Consider the following 17,778-nt stretch of genomic DNA (forward strand, 5'->3'; position numbering starts at 1 on the left):
GGTTCGTATAACTGAAAAGGAAGCAGTCGAGTTGGCGTAGCGAGGCCTTGCAACACAGCTCAAGGACATGGCCTCCCAAGCAGATTATCCCTCGCCGGCGCACATGGTTAGAAACTATCAGCATATGAACAGCGCCACCCCGACCTGTACCAAGACAAGTTCAAGCGTGCAGTAGTCATGGTCGATACGGAGGAGGATGAAGTGCCTGCGGGAGGCCAAGAGATAGCAGTGGCTGAGTGGACTCAGGGGGGAACCCCTGTGGCCTGCAAATGGGTAAAGCCACCAGGGCCGCCCAGGGGATTTGATTTTGACGTGACCAAGACTGATCAAATCTTCGACCTCCTGCTCAAGGAGAAACGGTTGACGATTCCTGAAGGTCTCAAGTTCCCCACGGCGAAGGAGCTAAACGGAAAGCCGTACTGTAAATTCCACAACTCGCTTTCCCATGCCACCAACGACTGCCGGGTGTGGCGTCAGCACATCCAAGCGGCGATAGAGAAGGGGCGGCTAATTTTCAACCGAGTACGCCATGAAGGTCGACACCCAACCCTTCCCCGCCGTTAACATGGTAGAAATCACCTACCCCGAAGGTTGCCAGCCGGGTCCCTCGTTCAGCATCAACATGGTAGGACCCGGAAACCACTCGGCAAAGATGGAGATGAGGGCAGCTGCTCTCATAGCAAGGGCACGGAGGAGGCCGCTCCACGCGATCGGCTCCATCATGATGGCAAGCGCTATGTCACAGAGGGAGAGGTGAAGAATATAAGATATCAGCGACCCCTCTCTGATCACCTCCTCAACAAATATGTTAGCCGAGTATGACCAACGCCGGCGACCCAATTACGATGATAGAGAAGATCGTTTGGCTAGAGAAGCCAGAAGACATCGTCGGCAGAATCGCGATGAGGAGGAGCACGAGCGCTGTGCCACGGAAGCATCCAGGGAGCAAGATGACAACACCAGACACTGGGACTGCCCCTTCTTCAGACACTGCTGGGATTCAGGAATGAGCCGATTGCCCACAATCGGCAATTGCCCAGAATGCAATCAGAAAAAGAAGGAGGCAGCCAACGTGTCTGTGTTCGAGCGCTTAGGGCCTCTCCCGCCACAAAGCAAACGCGCTGAGTCACCTCGTTGGGCAGATCTTGAAGATTCAGAAGACGAGGGAGAAGTGGAAGAAGACAGGTACCACCGGCCAAGGTGGTGCCCTGACGGACTCAGCCGTTCCGAGAAGCGCAGGGTTCAGCGATTGCGCGGCCTGGAGGAAGCCGAAAGGTTGTACCTGCATACGCTAAGAAAGGCACGGCCTGATCTGGCTGCAAAGGTTCAGCGAACCCTGGATGAAGAGGGTCGTCCACGGAAAATGGAGTGGCGCCCTAAACGGGAGGAAAGCCGATGATGAGACATCGGCTGGCACAAACATGGTACTCGTCTTGCCGACGGAGCGTAGCGCTCCACGACTCTACGGAGCACTCAAGGTGGACGACGAGCGAGCGCATCAAGTCGAGAGGTTGGGTTGGTTTCATCCAGGCTCGACCAAGTAGCAAGATCAAACCAATGGGCAAACCGGGAGAGGCTGATCCTTGTGATCGGCCCCAAAAAATTCTACGAAGGGAACTTACAAAACCTTCAACGAGCAAGCAACGTGGAGGCCGATTCCAGCAATCGGCCAAAATTATCCTCACCTACCTTTCTACACGGGTTCAACATGTTATCCAACGAAGCCGATACCATCAATTTTCTTGACAGAATCGGCTCGGGGGGGCACCCAGATATATGAGAGTACGAGGATATGCAACAGAAGCATCTCATCTTTTGTTGATGGGTATTGGAATATGGGGGCCGATGCACAGGTCGGCCGTAAAAAAAAAAAAAAAAAATTCGAAAATTTTCGAACACAGCCGATGCAGCAGGCATCGACTTAAGGACATGAAAGCCGATGCATGGCCATCGACTCAAGGGAGATTTCTTCAAGGACAATGTCAGGGAGCCTATCTGGCCGGCAGGAACTGAAGAAACTCGGGGGGCAGCTCACCTTGAGGGCTCTCTGTTTTGGGAAGCCGATGTATATTTAAATCGGCTAGCTCGGCATAAGGAGCTCCCTCGGACATGATCGAGCCTAGGTCCATACAGCTCTGCCTTTACCTTGGCTGAGACTCGGGGGCAACAAGCACGGAAGATGCCCTGTTTTTGAGAGCCGATTTAGGGTCACCTCGAGCTGCGGCTGCATCATGGTCGTCTCGGGCGAGAGCCCGGGAAGGAAAAGCCGACGCCTAGTACGGGGCTTGGACCGTGCTGTTGCTGCAAGAAAAGGAAAGAAGTCCGACGCGTTGCTATCGGTCTTAGCATGGCAAACGGAGGGAATGAAATTGGAGCGATTAAAGGATAAATGGAAAGAACAATTTCATTAATTCCAAGGAGCGGCTTTACAAGAAAGAGCCGATGGCTCTCAAAAGAGGGATACGGTGCCTAGTGCACTTGCTACTACTAGTCCTATACTACTAGTCGTCGTCTGTCCTCGTCATCGCCGCCGTCGACGTCGTCGGCGCTGCTCCCGAGGAGCTCTTCGTCGCTGCTGCCCCGGCCCTTGGCCGGAGCCTCTTCCTCCTCGTCATCATCATCATCCTCGGCTGTCCGCCCGGGAGCGGAAGCGCTTGGTCGGCGGGTACCCGATGGAGGAGGAGGAGTCATCCTCCTCCTCTTCCTCTTCGTCATCATCTTCGTCCTCGCTGTCCGCCCACATGCGGGGCGCTTCCTCGGCGGGAGCTGGGCGGAAGGAGAGGCTTTGGCCTTCGGCTGCTTCTCCTTCTTTTTCCTCCTTGTCGGAGGAGAAGGGATTCATTGCGGGGTGGAGGCTGTCCTCGGTCTTCTTCTTCGGCGAAGATTGGGGGAAGAGTTTTGAGAAAGAAGAGGAAGAGGAAGACATTGCTACGGGAGGAGAGGGTTTTTTGGTGCCGATAGCTGGGATGGAATAGAGGATATGAGAGAGAGCTAACCGATCGGCGCGGTTAAATAATGATAAATCTGGTGAAGGATTAATGCCATTACAACTTCCAAGGGATCGATGCTAAAGCTGTCGGGATTTTTAGAGAAGGCTGAGAAGACGGGGCATAATGATGACGGATGCTTGTAACGGCTCTGCTCTCGCTACGACATGACCCTTCGAAGGGAAAGCATAATGATTTTGGAAATGTTATTTCCAAAACCGAGGGGGCATGTGTTATCACCAGATTTTAGACGAATCCGAGAGGTGGGCCGGGCTTGGAAGATTACATGTGGAAGAATTCTAAGGCGGCCTGGCACGAAGGGTCTTGGGCTGAATTGCCCGTGTATCTTTATTTAGTAGTTTATTATTTTAGATAAGAGATAGAATCTTAGTCGTGCACGGTTTAGTGCACGCCCTCATTAGAAAGTCCCCTGGACTATAAATATGTACCTAGGGTTTATGGAATAAACAACAACTCACGTTCAACCCCAAAAACAAACCAATCTCGGCGCATCGCCAACTCCTTCATCTCGAGGGTTTCTATCGGGTAGCGACATGCTGCCTAGATCGCATCTTGCGATCTAGGCAGCACTAAGCCCACGTTGTTCATGCGTTGCTCGTACTTGAAGCGTTTTTGATGGCGAGCAACGTAGTTATCATTAGATGTGTTAGGGTTAGCATTGTTCTTCGTTTAAGCATGCTTACGTAGTGCAACCCTTGCATATCTAGCCGTCCTCACGCCTATCTCAGGTGTGGGGGCGGCACCCGCTTGATCATTATTTAGTAGATCTGATCCGTTACGATTGCTCCTTGTTCTACAAGGATTAGTTTAATATCTGCAATAGTTTGGCCTTACAATGGGGGGAGGATCCGGTGGCACGTAGGGTGGCGTTCGCAAGTCCTAAACGGGATGTTCCTAGGATCAACTTCATGTTGGTTTTTGGCCTTGTTTAGGATCGGCTTACGAGCACCGTGCGTGGCCGCAAGGCCCAACCTGGAGTAGGATGATCCGGTTATGCGGTGAAAACCCTAAATCGTCGTAGATCTCATTAGCTTCATCTTGATCAAGCAGGACCACCAAGTATTCGTGCACCCCGTACGGATCATGGGTGGATCGGCTCTTTGAGCCGATTCACGGGATAACACGAGAGCCGATCGAGGCTCGTATTTAACGTTTACATGTATGCCACTGCAGGGAAACTAAGCGAGGCAACCTCATCACCTTCCTGACCAGGTATAGGTCAGGTGGCACGCCCTTGCACTTCGCAACGCCGCGTGTGACCAGAAGAGCATTGCGGGCCGTCGCTCGGAGGGGTCTCAGCCAGCCGCAGCTCTAGGCTCCCCCCGGCTCTACAGTGTTGACAAGGCCGCTGCCCGCCGGTGGGTTTTGGCAGTCAACAGAAGGACACCGCCAGAACTAAATACCAACCCCCGCTAACCCCCGCCAACCTCCATCAAGACAACCAATGGAGAATATGTTTTTTTTTTCATCTTGATGGGGCTGGTTAAAAACTCATGTAAATGCATGCATATAACAAAACATGGCCACTGACTTTGTACTGTAAACTTGACTCTATATAAATCACCATTCAAAATGACTGTCATCAATATTTAAAAGTAGATTGACTTATGTCCTTCATCGAAAACAAGGGGTGAAAGGATTCAATCTAGTACTTTATTTTCCTAAATGGTGGCAATAGACTTACATTTTCATATGCATGTGTATGCAAAACACTAAAATCTCACGCATATCTTACTAGAACTTTGTTCCATAGAAATTATTCTAAATTAATATTTATCTAAGATAACACACACCTACTATATAAGTTCGATCTATACTAAGAAAATACCGAGCAATCTAGGATTGACTCAAACTCAGCTTATAGTTCGGCTAAGCTGCAAGACAAGGCTCAATCCGTGCATGCCCATGCTGATTTTGGAAGTACAAAGCTACAGCTGTACTACAAAGCGCCGTTTTTTAGACACTCACCTCTTTATAAACTCACCCAACAATATAGATTACCAAACATATCTACCAGCTGGCGAGGACAAAGCATGCCTCACCAGTAGATGGGCTTCTTCATTTGACTCTCTTCCTTCCTTCGTGGACGGAGGTTGAACCATTCCTTTGCTGCGCTCGATCCCTCGTCTCCATCAGATCAATGCAGCCGAACCATTCCAGCACTCACCCTTCAAGCCATTAACAACTTCGAGGCAGTCCGAGGCCGCCAGGATCGGGCCCTACAGTATTCAAAGCCTCCCTGCATGCCAAGGCTTCGAGGCTCCCAGGATGGGTGATCCCATGGAAGACCAAGGCTGACGCTCCCAGTAAGGGCTTGTTTGGTTGCAACCCATCCCGAGGGTTCCCCTCGTTTCCCCCGGCCTCCCAATCCCATGGTCTAATTGCCCCGGTTTATTTCACACGACCATTTGGATGGCCGCGGGCCGTACTTTCCGCGTCGATTTCGCGTCCATCCCCGGGAGGCAGTTCCACTAGTCCAGAGGTGGGGAGGAGATTGCTCGTCTCCCTCCCACAACTCGGAGGCGGCGACTCTGGGAGCGACGGCTCCGGTCCCTCGAGCAGACACCACCCCAACTCTGGCGACCGGAGCACCTCCGGCGACCGGAGTGAATCCCTCCCCGAGCGCATTGCCCCAAGCCCCTCCTCGACCGCATCGATCTCGGTCTTGAAGATCTTCTCCGCTCCGGCGATAACGACGGACCGGCGGTGGCGCTCTTCATCCTTCCCCATCGACTAGGTTAGCCCCTACTCCTTCTCCCCAACTTCTTTTGCTTCTCTAGTTCATGCCTTATTCATACCCGACCTGATGAGTTGCTGATCTAGATCTTGCAGGCCGCCGTATTCATCCGCGAGTTCTCTAGATCTTGCAGGCTGCCGATCGGAGTCACATTTTGCAGCGCCTACTCTTCTTCTTTCAGCTAGTCTACATCTTGCATCCGTGCTGACCAAAGTATACCTGTTGCCTCAAAGTTATTGCCTGTTCTTTATACTGTCCTTCCCAAGTTGGAACTGTATACAATGAATTCTGATGAGCTCCTCGTCTAGTTTTTTTAGGGTTTTCTGAAGTTTCAGTACTAAATGATTATCTTAACCAGTTCCTTCTATCTACCTACTTCTTACAGATAAAGCTTGAAATTTTCTATTTCCATTATTTTATATGTGTTGTATGACATCTGCTGGGTGACTTCTAAATTATATGATGAACATTATGGACATGATCTATTGGCCCATGATTTCTATACATGAACACCACTTTTTATGCATTCATTTCGATCTAAACATAATGGTATCGCTTGCGTATTATAGGCCTAGGCCGCATTGGTTTACTTAAAGAATTGCAAGATGTGGAAAAAGAGAGGTAATGGTAGTTGTGTTTAAAGGGGACACCATTGTGTATGCTCTCACTGCCCCATTCTAATCTTTTGCTAGTTGCATTCCCTATCTTTTGTTTTCACATATGTCTGTAATTTTAAAGTCACTGCAGTACAACTGTATGCTAACATATGCTGTCATTTTTAGTTGAAAAACACTTGACTAGTTTCTTTTATTTTTTGAGCATGACCGTGGTATTGCTGTTTCTTGTTACATGCACATTGAAATCAAATTAGTATCATATTTGTATATCTGCCTGGTTATGTTGAGTCTTATCCATGTGCCATGTTCGACGGAGGTTAGTTCCCTACTTGTTGTCAACTCCTTGTTTTGCTTTCTCTAGTTCATATCTCAGCCCTTGCACTGACGAGCTACTGCTCTAGATCTAGGAACTTGAGAGCACTGCCCCTTGTTAGAGTTCTTTGTGTTTTTGCTAGCTTAGCTTTGTATATATTCTTTGTGCTTCTCCAGATCTAGAGATCTTTGTGCTGATCCAATCGTAACATTACATGGATTTCAGTTCAGTGCTACACTTTATATTCGAGTCTGCATCCATGATCAGTTCCTGTCTGCTTGATGGATTATATATTGTGGAGATTCATTCAATCACCACAATCAAATACTGCTAGTTTATAACCGATATTTTGAGTGAATGTGCAGAAAATAATTTTGGAGAAAAATGTATGCACTTTTTATTAGATCCTTAGTGGAAAGTAAAAACAGATGATCACTTTTCACAGGGCAGCAAGTAGCTACTGCTAACATGTAGTTTTACAGTAAAGTGGCAGAGAGCAAATAGCTACAGGTAACATAGATTAGTGTGTGCTTATTATGTCTGCATCTCCTTTCCCTAGCAGTGCCTACATTTCTTTGGGAAGCATCCGTAGAAGTAGAAATCTGTACATATAATAATTTCAAATGTAACATTGTGTTGTAATTACCTTTAGCACCAGATGTAGCTGAAGTAGCTTTTATATCAACAAAGTAACCTTTTATTTAAGCACTCATGCTTGTTGTAGTACATGTAAATAGGGCCCAGTACATGTTCAAATTTTCATTTCAGTTTAAGTTCTCTTTGGCCAATGGCTTTGACAGCAAAAAATACCTTTGTTTGCAAGCTCCACGCCGTCGGCTGTGGGGTTGTTGGCAATTAGCATCTCAAGTATTTCTGTTTGCTTGTGATGCAATTAAATCTTGTCTTTGGAGTGTATGCACACATTCACCGCTAAAAACCTTGTTAACTTTGACTTATGTTTTACTAGTTTTGAATGCTGACACGGTAGTGAAGACAACATTCAAGTTCTTGATATGAAGCAGGAAGAAGACGACGGTGGAGCGGGGGCGGAGCTCCTGCATGTGGTCACGGCGTGTGCGAGGCACGAAGCTTCTGTGCATTGTCTGCATTGTCGCAGTGGCCGGAGCTGATCTGGATCTGGACCGCGAGCATGGATCGTGCTGGATCGCGCCCTGCCTGGCTGGATCGCGAGCAGGAATCATGATCACTCCGATGACCAACACAACGGTAGCGGTTTGCGGGGGAATGGCGGATGGCGGGGAAGACGGAGTTGGAGACAAGAAGATTTGAGTTTGAATTTCAAATTGCGGGCCTAATTTGAAAGGTTTTTAATGTGTCAAAGTAGTTTTTTCAAAAACTTATTTGTATTGTGGACGCATCAGTTAATTCCCTAATTCCGGACGTGTTCATTCATCTATAATCTTTGTTCTAGTTTTTTACCTACTTCTGATTTTTTAGAGTTGATATTTACTCTGCTTTTGTCAACAAAAAAAGCGGTTAATAACTGTTTGTATTTATCTGATAATGCTCTCCCGGGAAAGACGGTTTGCGGACTGGGCAACAGCGGAATACCCTTCCTCCCCTCCCTCACGAGTCACGACAACCAAATGGCAACTCCCATTTTACCCTGCGGGACGGGGATCTCGGGTGCACACTAAAATTCCCTTTGGGGGAATCGTGCCCTGGTTTTTCATTCCCTGATTACCAAACAAGCCCTAAGACCCCATCAGCTGATCGAAAAACCACACCCACAGCTCCCTTAGCCGCTGATAATGCTACTGTCGCGTCCACATTTATTTTGGTTCTTCCCCGCCGGAGGTGCGATCCAGTTCTTCTTTACTACCTGTTGTAGCACCTTTGACTGAACACTATCACATGTATCCTTAAACTCACCAAGGTCCTTAAGGAATCTGCTCACAAAAGTTACGGTAGCAATGGGGTTCTGATAAACCTCTTCATGAACAATTTTCCTCTTTGCGTGTCAAATGGCCCGCATCTTCTTGGCCGTGTGGATTTAAAAGAATAAGGTCAAACCAGCATCCGGACCAGGTCCGTCTTCTTCATTGTTTCGATCATAGAAAACAACCATTGGCGGGCGCGAGGTTCAGACGCGGGAGCAACATGCTCAATCATATCTTCATCCGTCAACGTCGTTCTTTTTGTTGGTTCAAGCTTTAACCGAAGGTATGTGCTGCTGCCGCAGAATGGTTGATCCGCTTGGCTGGCCTGGCCCATCTATACCTAATAATAAAGGAGCTAAGGTTTCTGCCAAAAAGTTTCGTCAACGTTTTTTTCTGGACTGTTTTGCCCTCCCACCAAATCACATATATCATACTTTTGCCACGCACCGGTTCGTTCCGTTACTTTTTTTCTTTTCCTCCCAAAACAAAGATCGTCTACTCCTGGACAGAACGCGTCGGACATCCCCGCCATCCTCTCGATCTCCGGACTTCGCATCTGCGGTGGTTGTCCAGGACGGCGGCGCGCGACGATGGAGGTGTCTAGGTGTTGGAGATCGGCCGACGGTGTGTCCAGATGATGGGGCAGTGGTGGCAAATGCTCCTGGTGCAGGGAAGATGGCGCCTCACTCTCCTTCTCCGGCGAGAAGGGCAGGCGGAGGCGGCATGGAGTGGGCGGTCCGGGCCCTGCCTGTTGAAGAAGAAGCGGCTCGTCACAAGGAAGCTCCACGCCGTCGCCAGCCTCGGCCGTGACCGTCAGGATAGAGGTAATCAAGTTGGTGATTTGCTGGTCAAACCGAAGAACCACATCTTCCTCAACCTCTCGAGTCCCCTGCCTTCTTGATTCCTGACTTGCCGCACCCGCCTACAGCTTGCAAGCAGAAGCAAATCTCGAATAGGGAGAAGATCAATCGATCAGGGAATGGGGCGTAGCGAGGCAGAGTTCACGAGCGCAAGGATGCGAGCAGAGTGGTGACGCTGGAGCGTGAGGAATGCATGGCGCTGAGGGCCCAAGCTGGTGGCGAGGACATCGGCGTCCTCATGGACGGCGGCGAGGAACTGGGATGCAACCCAAATCCTCTACTTCCCGACCCAAGGTAGGATCCAGCGACCAGGATCTTTTCATCCCGTGGTGCAGGAAATGAGGACTCCGGCCGGCGTCGGGATCTAGCGACCGGGATCTTAAACCAGGGATGGGTGCTCGATCGATCCTGATTTCATGATTATCCACTTTGATTCATGTGTTCTGTGTCCAACCGTGATTTCCCCTTTGATACGTGCTTTTCTCTCCTCAAAGATGTGGTGCTATTGGTTACATAGCCAAGAATTTGTGTGCTTGCAGAATTGTATTTTTTTAATCAAATCTAGCTTCAGGTTTAATTTGCCTTAAAAATTATATTCTAATTATTCTCGATTCTGCTTGGGCCACGCTGCTGCGTTGGTGGGCATGGTCTGCATCCATGGGTCGCAAGTCTCCTCAGGTGCGTTCCATCAAAGACTGCATCCTCAATAGTCCCACTTCGATACACGATAATAAGTTCGACCGGTTTAAATACTTCCAGTTTTCTAGAATCAACAAGCCACCTCACTAAAATCTGATTAGAAAGGAATTACTGGTTGGTGACCGTGACCCTAGAGCGAGCAAAGGAGGCAATAGATGGAAAAAAGGAAAGGAACGTGAGGAAATCTCGGAAAAAAGCTGGAGTTTGGTGGGGGTGGGACCGACGGAAGCGGAGCAGGCACCGAGAGGGCCGGGACCGATGAAAGTGGAAGCGGAGTACATCAGGAACAAGAGGGCGGCGGAAAGAGACGAAGATGACAGCCGTTGTGACGCGGAAGCGTTGATCAAGCTCGAGCTGGTGATTGAAGTAGGCCGGAGCAGTAGAAGGTAGCGTGAGCGGCGGATCAAGCTCGAGCTGGTGATTGAAGTAGGCCGGAGCAGTAGAAGGTAGCGTGAGCGGCGGCGCTTCAGATGAAGAAATCTTATTTGCTGTGTTGGTGGCATGATCTGCATCCATGGGCCACAAGTCTCTTCTTCCTTGTTTCCCCCCTTTTTCCACAAAAAGCAGACGGCTCATTTGACTTGTTAATTTCCAATGAGCATTCCCACTTAAAGTGACGGCTGTTTTGCCCCTAAAAAATAAGAGGAATAGAAAGATGTTTGGGGAAAAACAAGAGGGCAAATATTTTCGACAGTACACCAAAGTTGATGTCCGTTTTGATCTGTGCGGATAAAAGATAGATCTGCCTCTCGCATAGTGACCAGTATATTCGTGCAGACGTATTTTTTAACTAAACTTAGAGAGGCTTTGCGTCCAGGCGAACACTCGTGCATACACATAGCCTGCTCTCATTTCCTTAAATTAATGCATGGTCTATGTGCTTGCTGTGATAGCCATGCAAAAGGCATATTCCTATATCTCTCTCTCATTACTAATTTATTACTAATTTAATGCATGGTCCATACTGGTATGTCTTTTGCAGTAGAAAAAATGGCACTACCAGTGGGGCAGGGGCATGCGCTTGCGGACAGGTTGAAAAAAAGTCATGTTTTTGTCCGTGTTGGGCCGGTGAAGATGCCCTTACATCTTACCCAATCGTCCATTGCAAAGTAGAATGAGGTAGGAGCAACAAAAGAAAAAGGTTCATACCAGCTGGATGGATGGCGAACTTTAAGGATGCATTATTCTAGGAGGCCTAGATGGGAAACACAAAATGGTGGTTCACTAGGTTAGAGACAGTGCCTGCGTTGAACGTGAAGTCGTAATTGGGGACGAGGCTTACCGAGACTCCTTGAGGGCACACATGCAAGAGGAAAAGCGGCGACGTGCCAGCCGAGCGGCCCTGGCAAGGGGGCGTCTTGGCCCTTGTGGGGCGACAGATATAGTGGAGCTGGTTGCCGCCTAGCGACGAGGTAAATAATGTGTGGATTGATATGTTATATATAGCACTTAAATAGATTATCACTTAGAAAGTCCACCATATTAATGCAAACCGAATCAGATTTATTTAGAGACTATATATGTGGATATAGAGATATCATTTTCCTCCCATGATACATTGAAGGAGAAAATGGGAAAAGGAAAAAGTAAGACAAGGGTTACAGTGCTCTATCAGCTACATTGTCAGAAAAAAATTGAGTAGTATGGATGTTTTGAATCCTAGATTTCTGAACCGTCAGCAAAATATTATGTGTGTATTAACGCGAATCGTTTGCTATAATGGTTTAGTATTTATTTTCCCGATGCAACGCACGGGCACTTTTGCTAGTAAATCAATAAAGAAAGCATCAGAACTATGGCTGCTGGGATTCGAGCCTAGGTCTCCACGGCCACAACGTGGAATTCTCACCACTAAACTACATCCACATCATTATAATACAAATAAAAACTGAGAACTACCTAATAAGATCGGCTCCATGGAATATTAGAAAGCTTTATATAAGTCATGTTTGTGGATACATATTGGTGATACTCCAACACAACATTCCCTTGGAAATACAAGACCCATGTATGGTAGTGCCCCAAGTTACAAGTAGCACCCCGCCTCTAGGGTTGGCCAGCTAGGGCTACCTACAACATGAAGCTAGGTTGCATTTCCCTCTCACGTAGCAACAAGGAAGCCGCCACAACAAAATACCAGCCCATATAAATCTACCAAATTCCATTCAAATAACCAAACTAAAGGGATACTATGTTTTTTTTTTTTTGGCATGTTCCCCATTGGAGTGATTCTGAAAACTCATTAAAACACATGCATGTAACCAAACAGACCCGAACTTTGTGCTTGCATGTTTCTGCCACATCTAGGGTGTGCAAACAAGTCGATTTTCAGCAATGAAAACCATGTTCAGCCCAACTCGTATTATTAAAAGAGTGGGCCGAAATGACTCGAGCTACTATGTTATCTTGCACTTGGCTTGTAAAGATGATGCCCCAAAAAAAAAACTTGGCTTGTAAAGATCTCAAATTTTTTGCACAATATAAAATTTCATTGCTATATGACAATAATTGATCAACCACATAAGTAAACTTAACTATTTATAAATTGGCCATTCAAAATGACTGTCATAAGTACTGAAAAGTAGTATGACTTCAATCTTTCATTGGAGCAAGTGGTGAATGATTCCATATGTATGTGTCCATATATAGTGGAGTACTTAAGTCTCATGTATATCTCATTATTTTAGAAAAAACATTCTAAAGAAATGTTTGTCGAAGAGAAAGAACACCTACCATATACTTCAGAGCTAAACTGTGTAAAAGAATATCAAATGATCTAGGCTTTACTCAAACTCAACTTATATTTCAGCTAAGCTACAAGATTTGGCTGTATTTAGTACTCACGTTGATCATTTATTTTCTAGTCGGTCTCGTTGAGTTGATCTCGATTGGCTCAGGAGTTTGACCTTATTGTTTTAAATCCACACGGCCGCACACACACACATACATCGGCAGTTTGGAACGTTAGTTAAATTTTCAAAAACGTTTCATATTTAGGAACAAACTGATGGATCATTTATTTTCTAGTCGGTCTCGTTGAGTTAATCTCGAGCGGCTCAGTATTTAGGAACATGCACAGCCGTAGTTGCCATGCTTACACACTGTTACTACATTGCTTCACCTCACACGGTAACACACGCCAGCACCCCTGCACGCACATGCATAGGGTGATGCCAACGAGCGAAAACATTGCATAGACACAGCATATCTACGGTACACACCACACCCATCTGAAAAATACTTTTATCTGGATCCTGGTACACCGGCCGGTCACCGATCAGGCGGTGGCGATGGGCGCGGCGGCCGACTTCATGGCCTCGAAGCGTGGCTCCTTGGCCTCGAACTTGTGTTGAACGTAGAGGTTCATGTAGTCCTCGAACACGAACCGCGGGTACACGGCCCCGCTGCCCTCCTCGCCGCCCTCGTTCTCCTCGGTGGCGCCATCGCCGACGAGCGCCGGCGCCGGGAAAATGACGGCGTCGGCTCCGGGGTTGTAGAAGGACGCAATGGACATGCGGTTGCCGTCGGGGCGGGTGAGCACGCGGTGCATCACGCTCTTGTACCGCCCGTTGGTGATCACCTCCAGCTGGTCGCCGATGTTGATGACGATGGCGTGGCGCATGGGCGGCACGTCCACCCAGGCGCTGTCTTTCAGCAGCTGGAGGCCGCTCACCTGGTCGTCCTGGAAGAGCAGGATCACGCCGCCGGCGTCGGTGTGCGCGCGGAGGCCGTTGACGAGGTCTGGCCGCGGGCACGGCGGGTAGCTGCTCACCTTGGTGCCGAACGTCGGCGCGCCCTGGGAGCCCGCGAATGCTTGTTTAAGGTAGCCCTTCTCCAGGCCCAGGTTCTCGCACATCAGGTCCAGGACGCGCTCCGCCAGCTTCTCGATCTCCGACGCGAATTCCTTCATCACTTGCCTACAGAAACGACACGAGAAAATGCAGTTTCGTCAGGATATGTGTTTATACCAGCAAGTGTCACTCGCTAAATGGCAGGCGATTCCAGTCGTGTTGGTTACTGCAGCTTAACAAGGATTCTGATGTGCGCAATGGTATCTCTCGTTGATATTCTATCGTAGTACTTTGTCTATTGCATGCTGCTGTTTCTCTGAACTTCTCAAGTATTCGATAAAAATATGGAAATTTATATCGAAAATACTACTGAGTTCAGAACATATGTATACCATTATAAGACCGGTTTAGCGGCAGTGATAGTAATTGTCAGTCTAAAACACTCCGTTGTCGGAGTGACTCTGTCAGGTGTGATTTGTTCAGGCGAGTACAGAATGTTCGGTCAGGCCTAACAATAGGCTGCCTCGTCAGCCTTTCTATATAGAGTACCACAAAAAGCAAGCAAAACAAGGTCCGAAAGCTTCAAATTGGAGTTGAATTATGGACCAGAATCTCCCGATTACGGAACTATAATAATCATCATCTCAGCGCCTTTTCAACTAAATAATTTTCGTCAAAGCTGATGCTATCAGGTTGGGCCTCTGCTTTTTCGTCAAAAGCCAATAGGAGAACCAACAGTCTAATGATCTAGTGTCATCAGCTGATTAATTAATTAACTAATCACGCGTACGTGTGGTGTGTAACTGTGTATGTACCTGTAGTGGCCGTCGAGGTCGGGCAGGTCGGCGAGGTTGGAGGCGGGGAGGTGGCGGACGAAGAAGGTGCTCTCCCAGTCCACGTCCTTCACGTCGGCGCCCTTCTCGCCGGCCTCCAGCGTCCTCGCCGCGAACTCCTTGAACTTTTCCTCCCTGATGTTCCTGTAGTGCGCCTTGCTCACCCGTTCTACCTCGTCCAACAGCTCGTGCGAGATGCCATGGTTCAGCAGCTGCACACATATACAAGTTAATCATGTCAAGAATCTTATGCCTGATTGCAGTCCTTTCTTGTAAAAACATACACCAAGAATCGTCAAACACTACGTTCATCAATCATTAATCTAGCTACAAGTAGCACCTCGAAGAAGCCCCAGTTCTCGCAGGCGTCGCGGATGACCTCCATGGCCGCGCCCCTCTGCTCCGTCTCCAGCTTCTCCATGTTGATCACCGGGAAGCTCAACGAGGCAGCAGCAACCGTCGCCATCGCTCTGATCTCTCTCCCTCTTACTATCTGTAACTGTGACTGTGAGTGCTCTGTGTTGCTGCTGGGTTAGCTTAAGGCGCCGAGTGTGAGTGCGCTCTGAAGCCGGCTCCGAGCCCCAATTTATAGGCGCGAGAAGGCAAGCGCTGAAGTGGAAGATGAGTCATGTGACTTAGCCGCTACATACGAGATTACGTCGACACAGATTAATTTGCTAAGATGGAATATGGAAAATTAAGCAGTCTGGACGAGCAGCTAATTGCAAAGCGTCTATACATTCCCTACATAGTTAGCTAATCGGATCAGTGTGCGCGCCGCAAGTTCGTGTAGGTTACCGGCCGGACATACTTAACTGAATTCTATGTTCTCGAAAAAAAAATACTAGTATAGCAAAGTTGTCTCCAAGAATATTGCTTCTTGTCTTGCTAATAGCTGCTGATATATGCCTGATTGAGACCGATCAGTACAGTATAATACTGCTAGCAGCTAGTATATCATGATAGACTGATAGTCTATGTCAGCATGTATTCTATATACCTAACCTAGCTAAGTGTTGAACTGATCTCTATGGCGTACGGATCGAGTTGTCTCTTACTTTATGGCTTGATAATGACAAGATTAGGCGCAGTACACCTGACCGTGCCACACATAGCTAGTGGAGTTCGGCTGTCAACAAATCAACTATAAACAACATCACTCGATCGACTGCTGGCCAGGGAGATCGATCGATCATAGGGAACATCGCACGCGATATCTAGATCCTTTGCCAGTTTTAGAGCTCGATTCTAGTGGTAATTTCTGACGTTTATCTGACCGGTGACCGTCCTACTCAGCAGTCACCAGTTCAGTTGCGATTTGCGAAGCAAATACAGTATGTGGTGCACTTATTGTCCTGGCTCCTGTGTATCCGATCGGCTTAAGGCGGGAACAGGAGCACCAAGTCCTGTGTATCTTTGCATGGTGCTTCGCAGCTGGACCACTCGCTCGTACCACACCAGACCCCGGCCCATATCGATGGACAGATGGAGCGTATCGTCGGGTCGCCTCGATCTCCGTCAGAGTAGGGGCCGGGTCTCGAGTCACCAGGACCTGAAAACTGACCTCGTGTTGACAGCATACAGTATATAGTGGCATGCAGGACCGACCAGTACCGATTCCAGTCCGTGAGTGGTGAGCGAGTGGAGCTGCTTTTCGTTCCCTTTGTCGAGCCTGTTTTGGGCTCCCCGGAACAAGTGAACGTGCCTAGCTTTGTACTTGCTGTCGATAACCAAATCGAAAGCTAGATATATAAACGTATATCACGTGCGGGAAGGAACACTCGCGTTTTGGTAGGCCAAAACAACCTATCGTAATACATTTTTTCAAAACGGGGGCAAAAGTTTTGCCCCAATCTATTGATTAAGCAAAGAGTTTTACATGAATGTAAAAGTTATTATTATTACAATGGATTACTCTCCCGGTATAATGTTGCCCAAATGCCTCGCACCCGCGGTTACGCACAACCGGGCTTCAGTCTTAACTCTATCTAGAATAACATGCAACGGCGCTTGCTTGTTGCGGAAAACCCTCGCGTTGCGCTCATTTCATATCTCCCAAGTGACCAACAAGGTAAGCGAGGAGATGGCTTTCCTATCCGGCGAAGTGCCACCCGCCATCATATTCCACCAAGCAAGGATAGAAAGACCCGTCCATTGCCTCGGATGTATGGTGGGGATGCCAATCCACCCATTGATAGCGTTCCAAAGGCGGATAGAGAACTGGCAATGGATGAATAGATGTTCAACGGTCTCAAGAGTTTGCTTGCAAAGCGAGCACCGATCACAATTAGGCCAACCACGCTTCTGCAAGCGATCCGCCGTCCAAATCCTATTTTGTGTAGCAAGCCAAGCGAAAAATTTAAGCTTTGGTGGTGCCCAAACCTTTCACACCATTTTGTTCATGTTGGAGGCGATGGAGCCCAAGAATTGAATTGAATCTCATAAGACGTCTTTGAAGTGTATTCACCATTGGCCTTGAGCCTCCAAACAATATCATCCTCCACATCCTCTCGTAGATGGACGTTGTCCAAAAGTCCCCAAAGCTCAACGAATTGCCTAAGTTGCTCGAAGTTGGTTACTTTCTCCAAGTCGATTTTGGAACAGAGGTATAATACATTTTTGGGGGTAGACATCTAGGTTTTAGTTTCTCATGGAGTCATGTATAGTATTTCAGTGCTCATGAGTGACGACTAAGTTTCTTGACTAAGTTTATTGAGATCAAAATCTTGTTTCCTCTCAAAGATAGCTGGTGGTGCTGACCCGACTAGACTCGACATTTACGGAGACCTTATAGAGGTTTAGATCTTTGGATATACCAGCATTGTCCTTTCTTCCCCAAGAAACCGGCGACAATATACCCCATAGGATCAGAAGTTAATTGACATACACCAATAACCTCCCTAATATCGTACTACAAATGTCCTTACCGACCAGCTGTGATACAAAGCAAGCTAAGATGGAGTACTTGAAGGAGTTGATAAGTTTCCATGTTGATCTTGCATGCATACGTACTCACAAC

General features: G+C 47.8%; 1 protein-coding gene across 1 annotated transcript; it reads right to left on the minus strand.

Annotated features, from left to right (window-relative positions):
- Positions 1 to 13,127: 13,127 nt before the first annotated feature.
- On the minus strand, positions 13,128 to 15,303 carry LOC124673983 (1-aminocyclopropane-1-carboxylate oxidase 1-like). Its single transcript, XM_047210024.1, has 3 exons — positions 15,100 to 15,303; positions 14,742 to 14,971; positions 13,128 to 14,052 (listed from the first exon to the last, which is right to left on the minus strand). Exons 1-3 carry the CDS (start codon positions 15,223 to 15,225, stop codon positions 13,413 to 13,415), a joined length of 996 nt encoding a protein of 331 aa, XP_047065980.1. The 5' UTR covers positions 15,226 to 15,303; the 3' UTR covers positions 13,128 to 13,412.
- Positions 15,304 to 17,778: the final 2,475 nt, after the last annotated feature.

Source organism: Lolium rigidum, chromosome 7 (genome assembly GCF_022539505.1).
Source record: "Lolium rigidum isolate FL_2022 chromosome 7, APGP_CSIRO_Lrig_0.1, whole genome shotgun sequence".
NCBI classification, from domain to species: Eukaryota; Viridiplantae; Streptophyta; class Magnoliopsida; order Poales; family Poaceae; genus Lolium; species Lolium rigidum.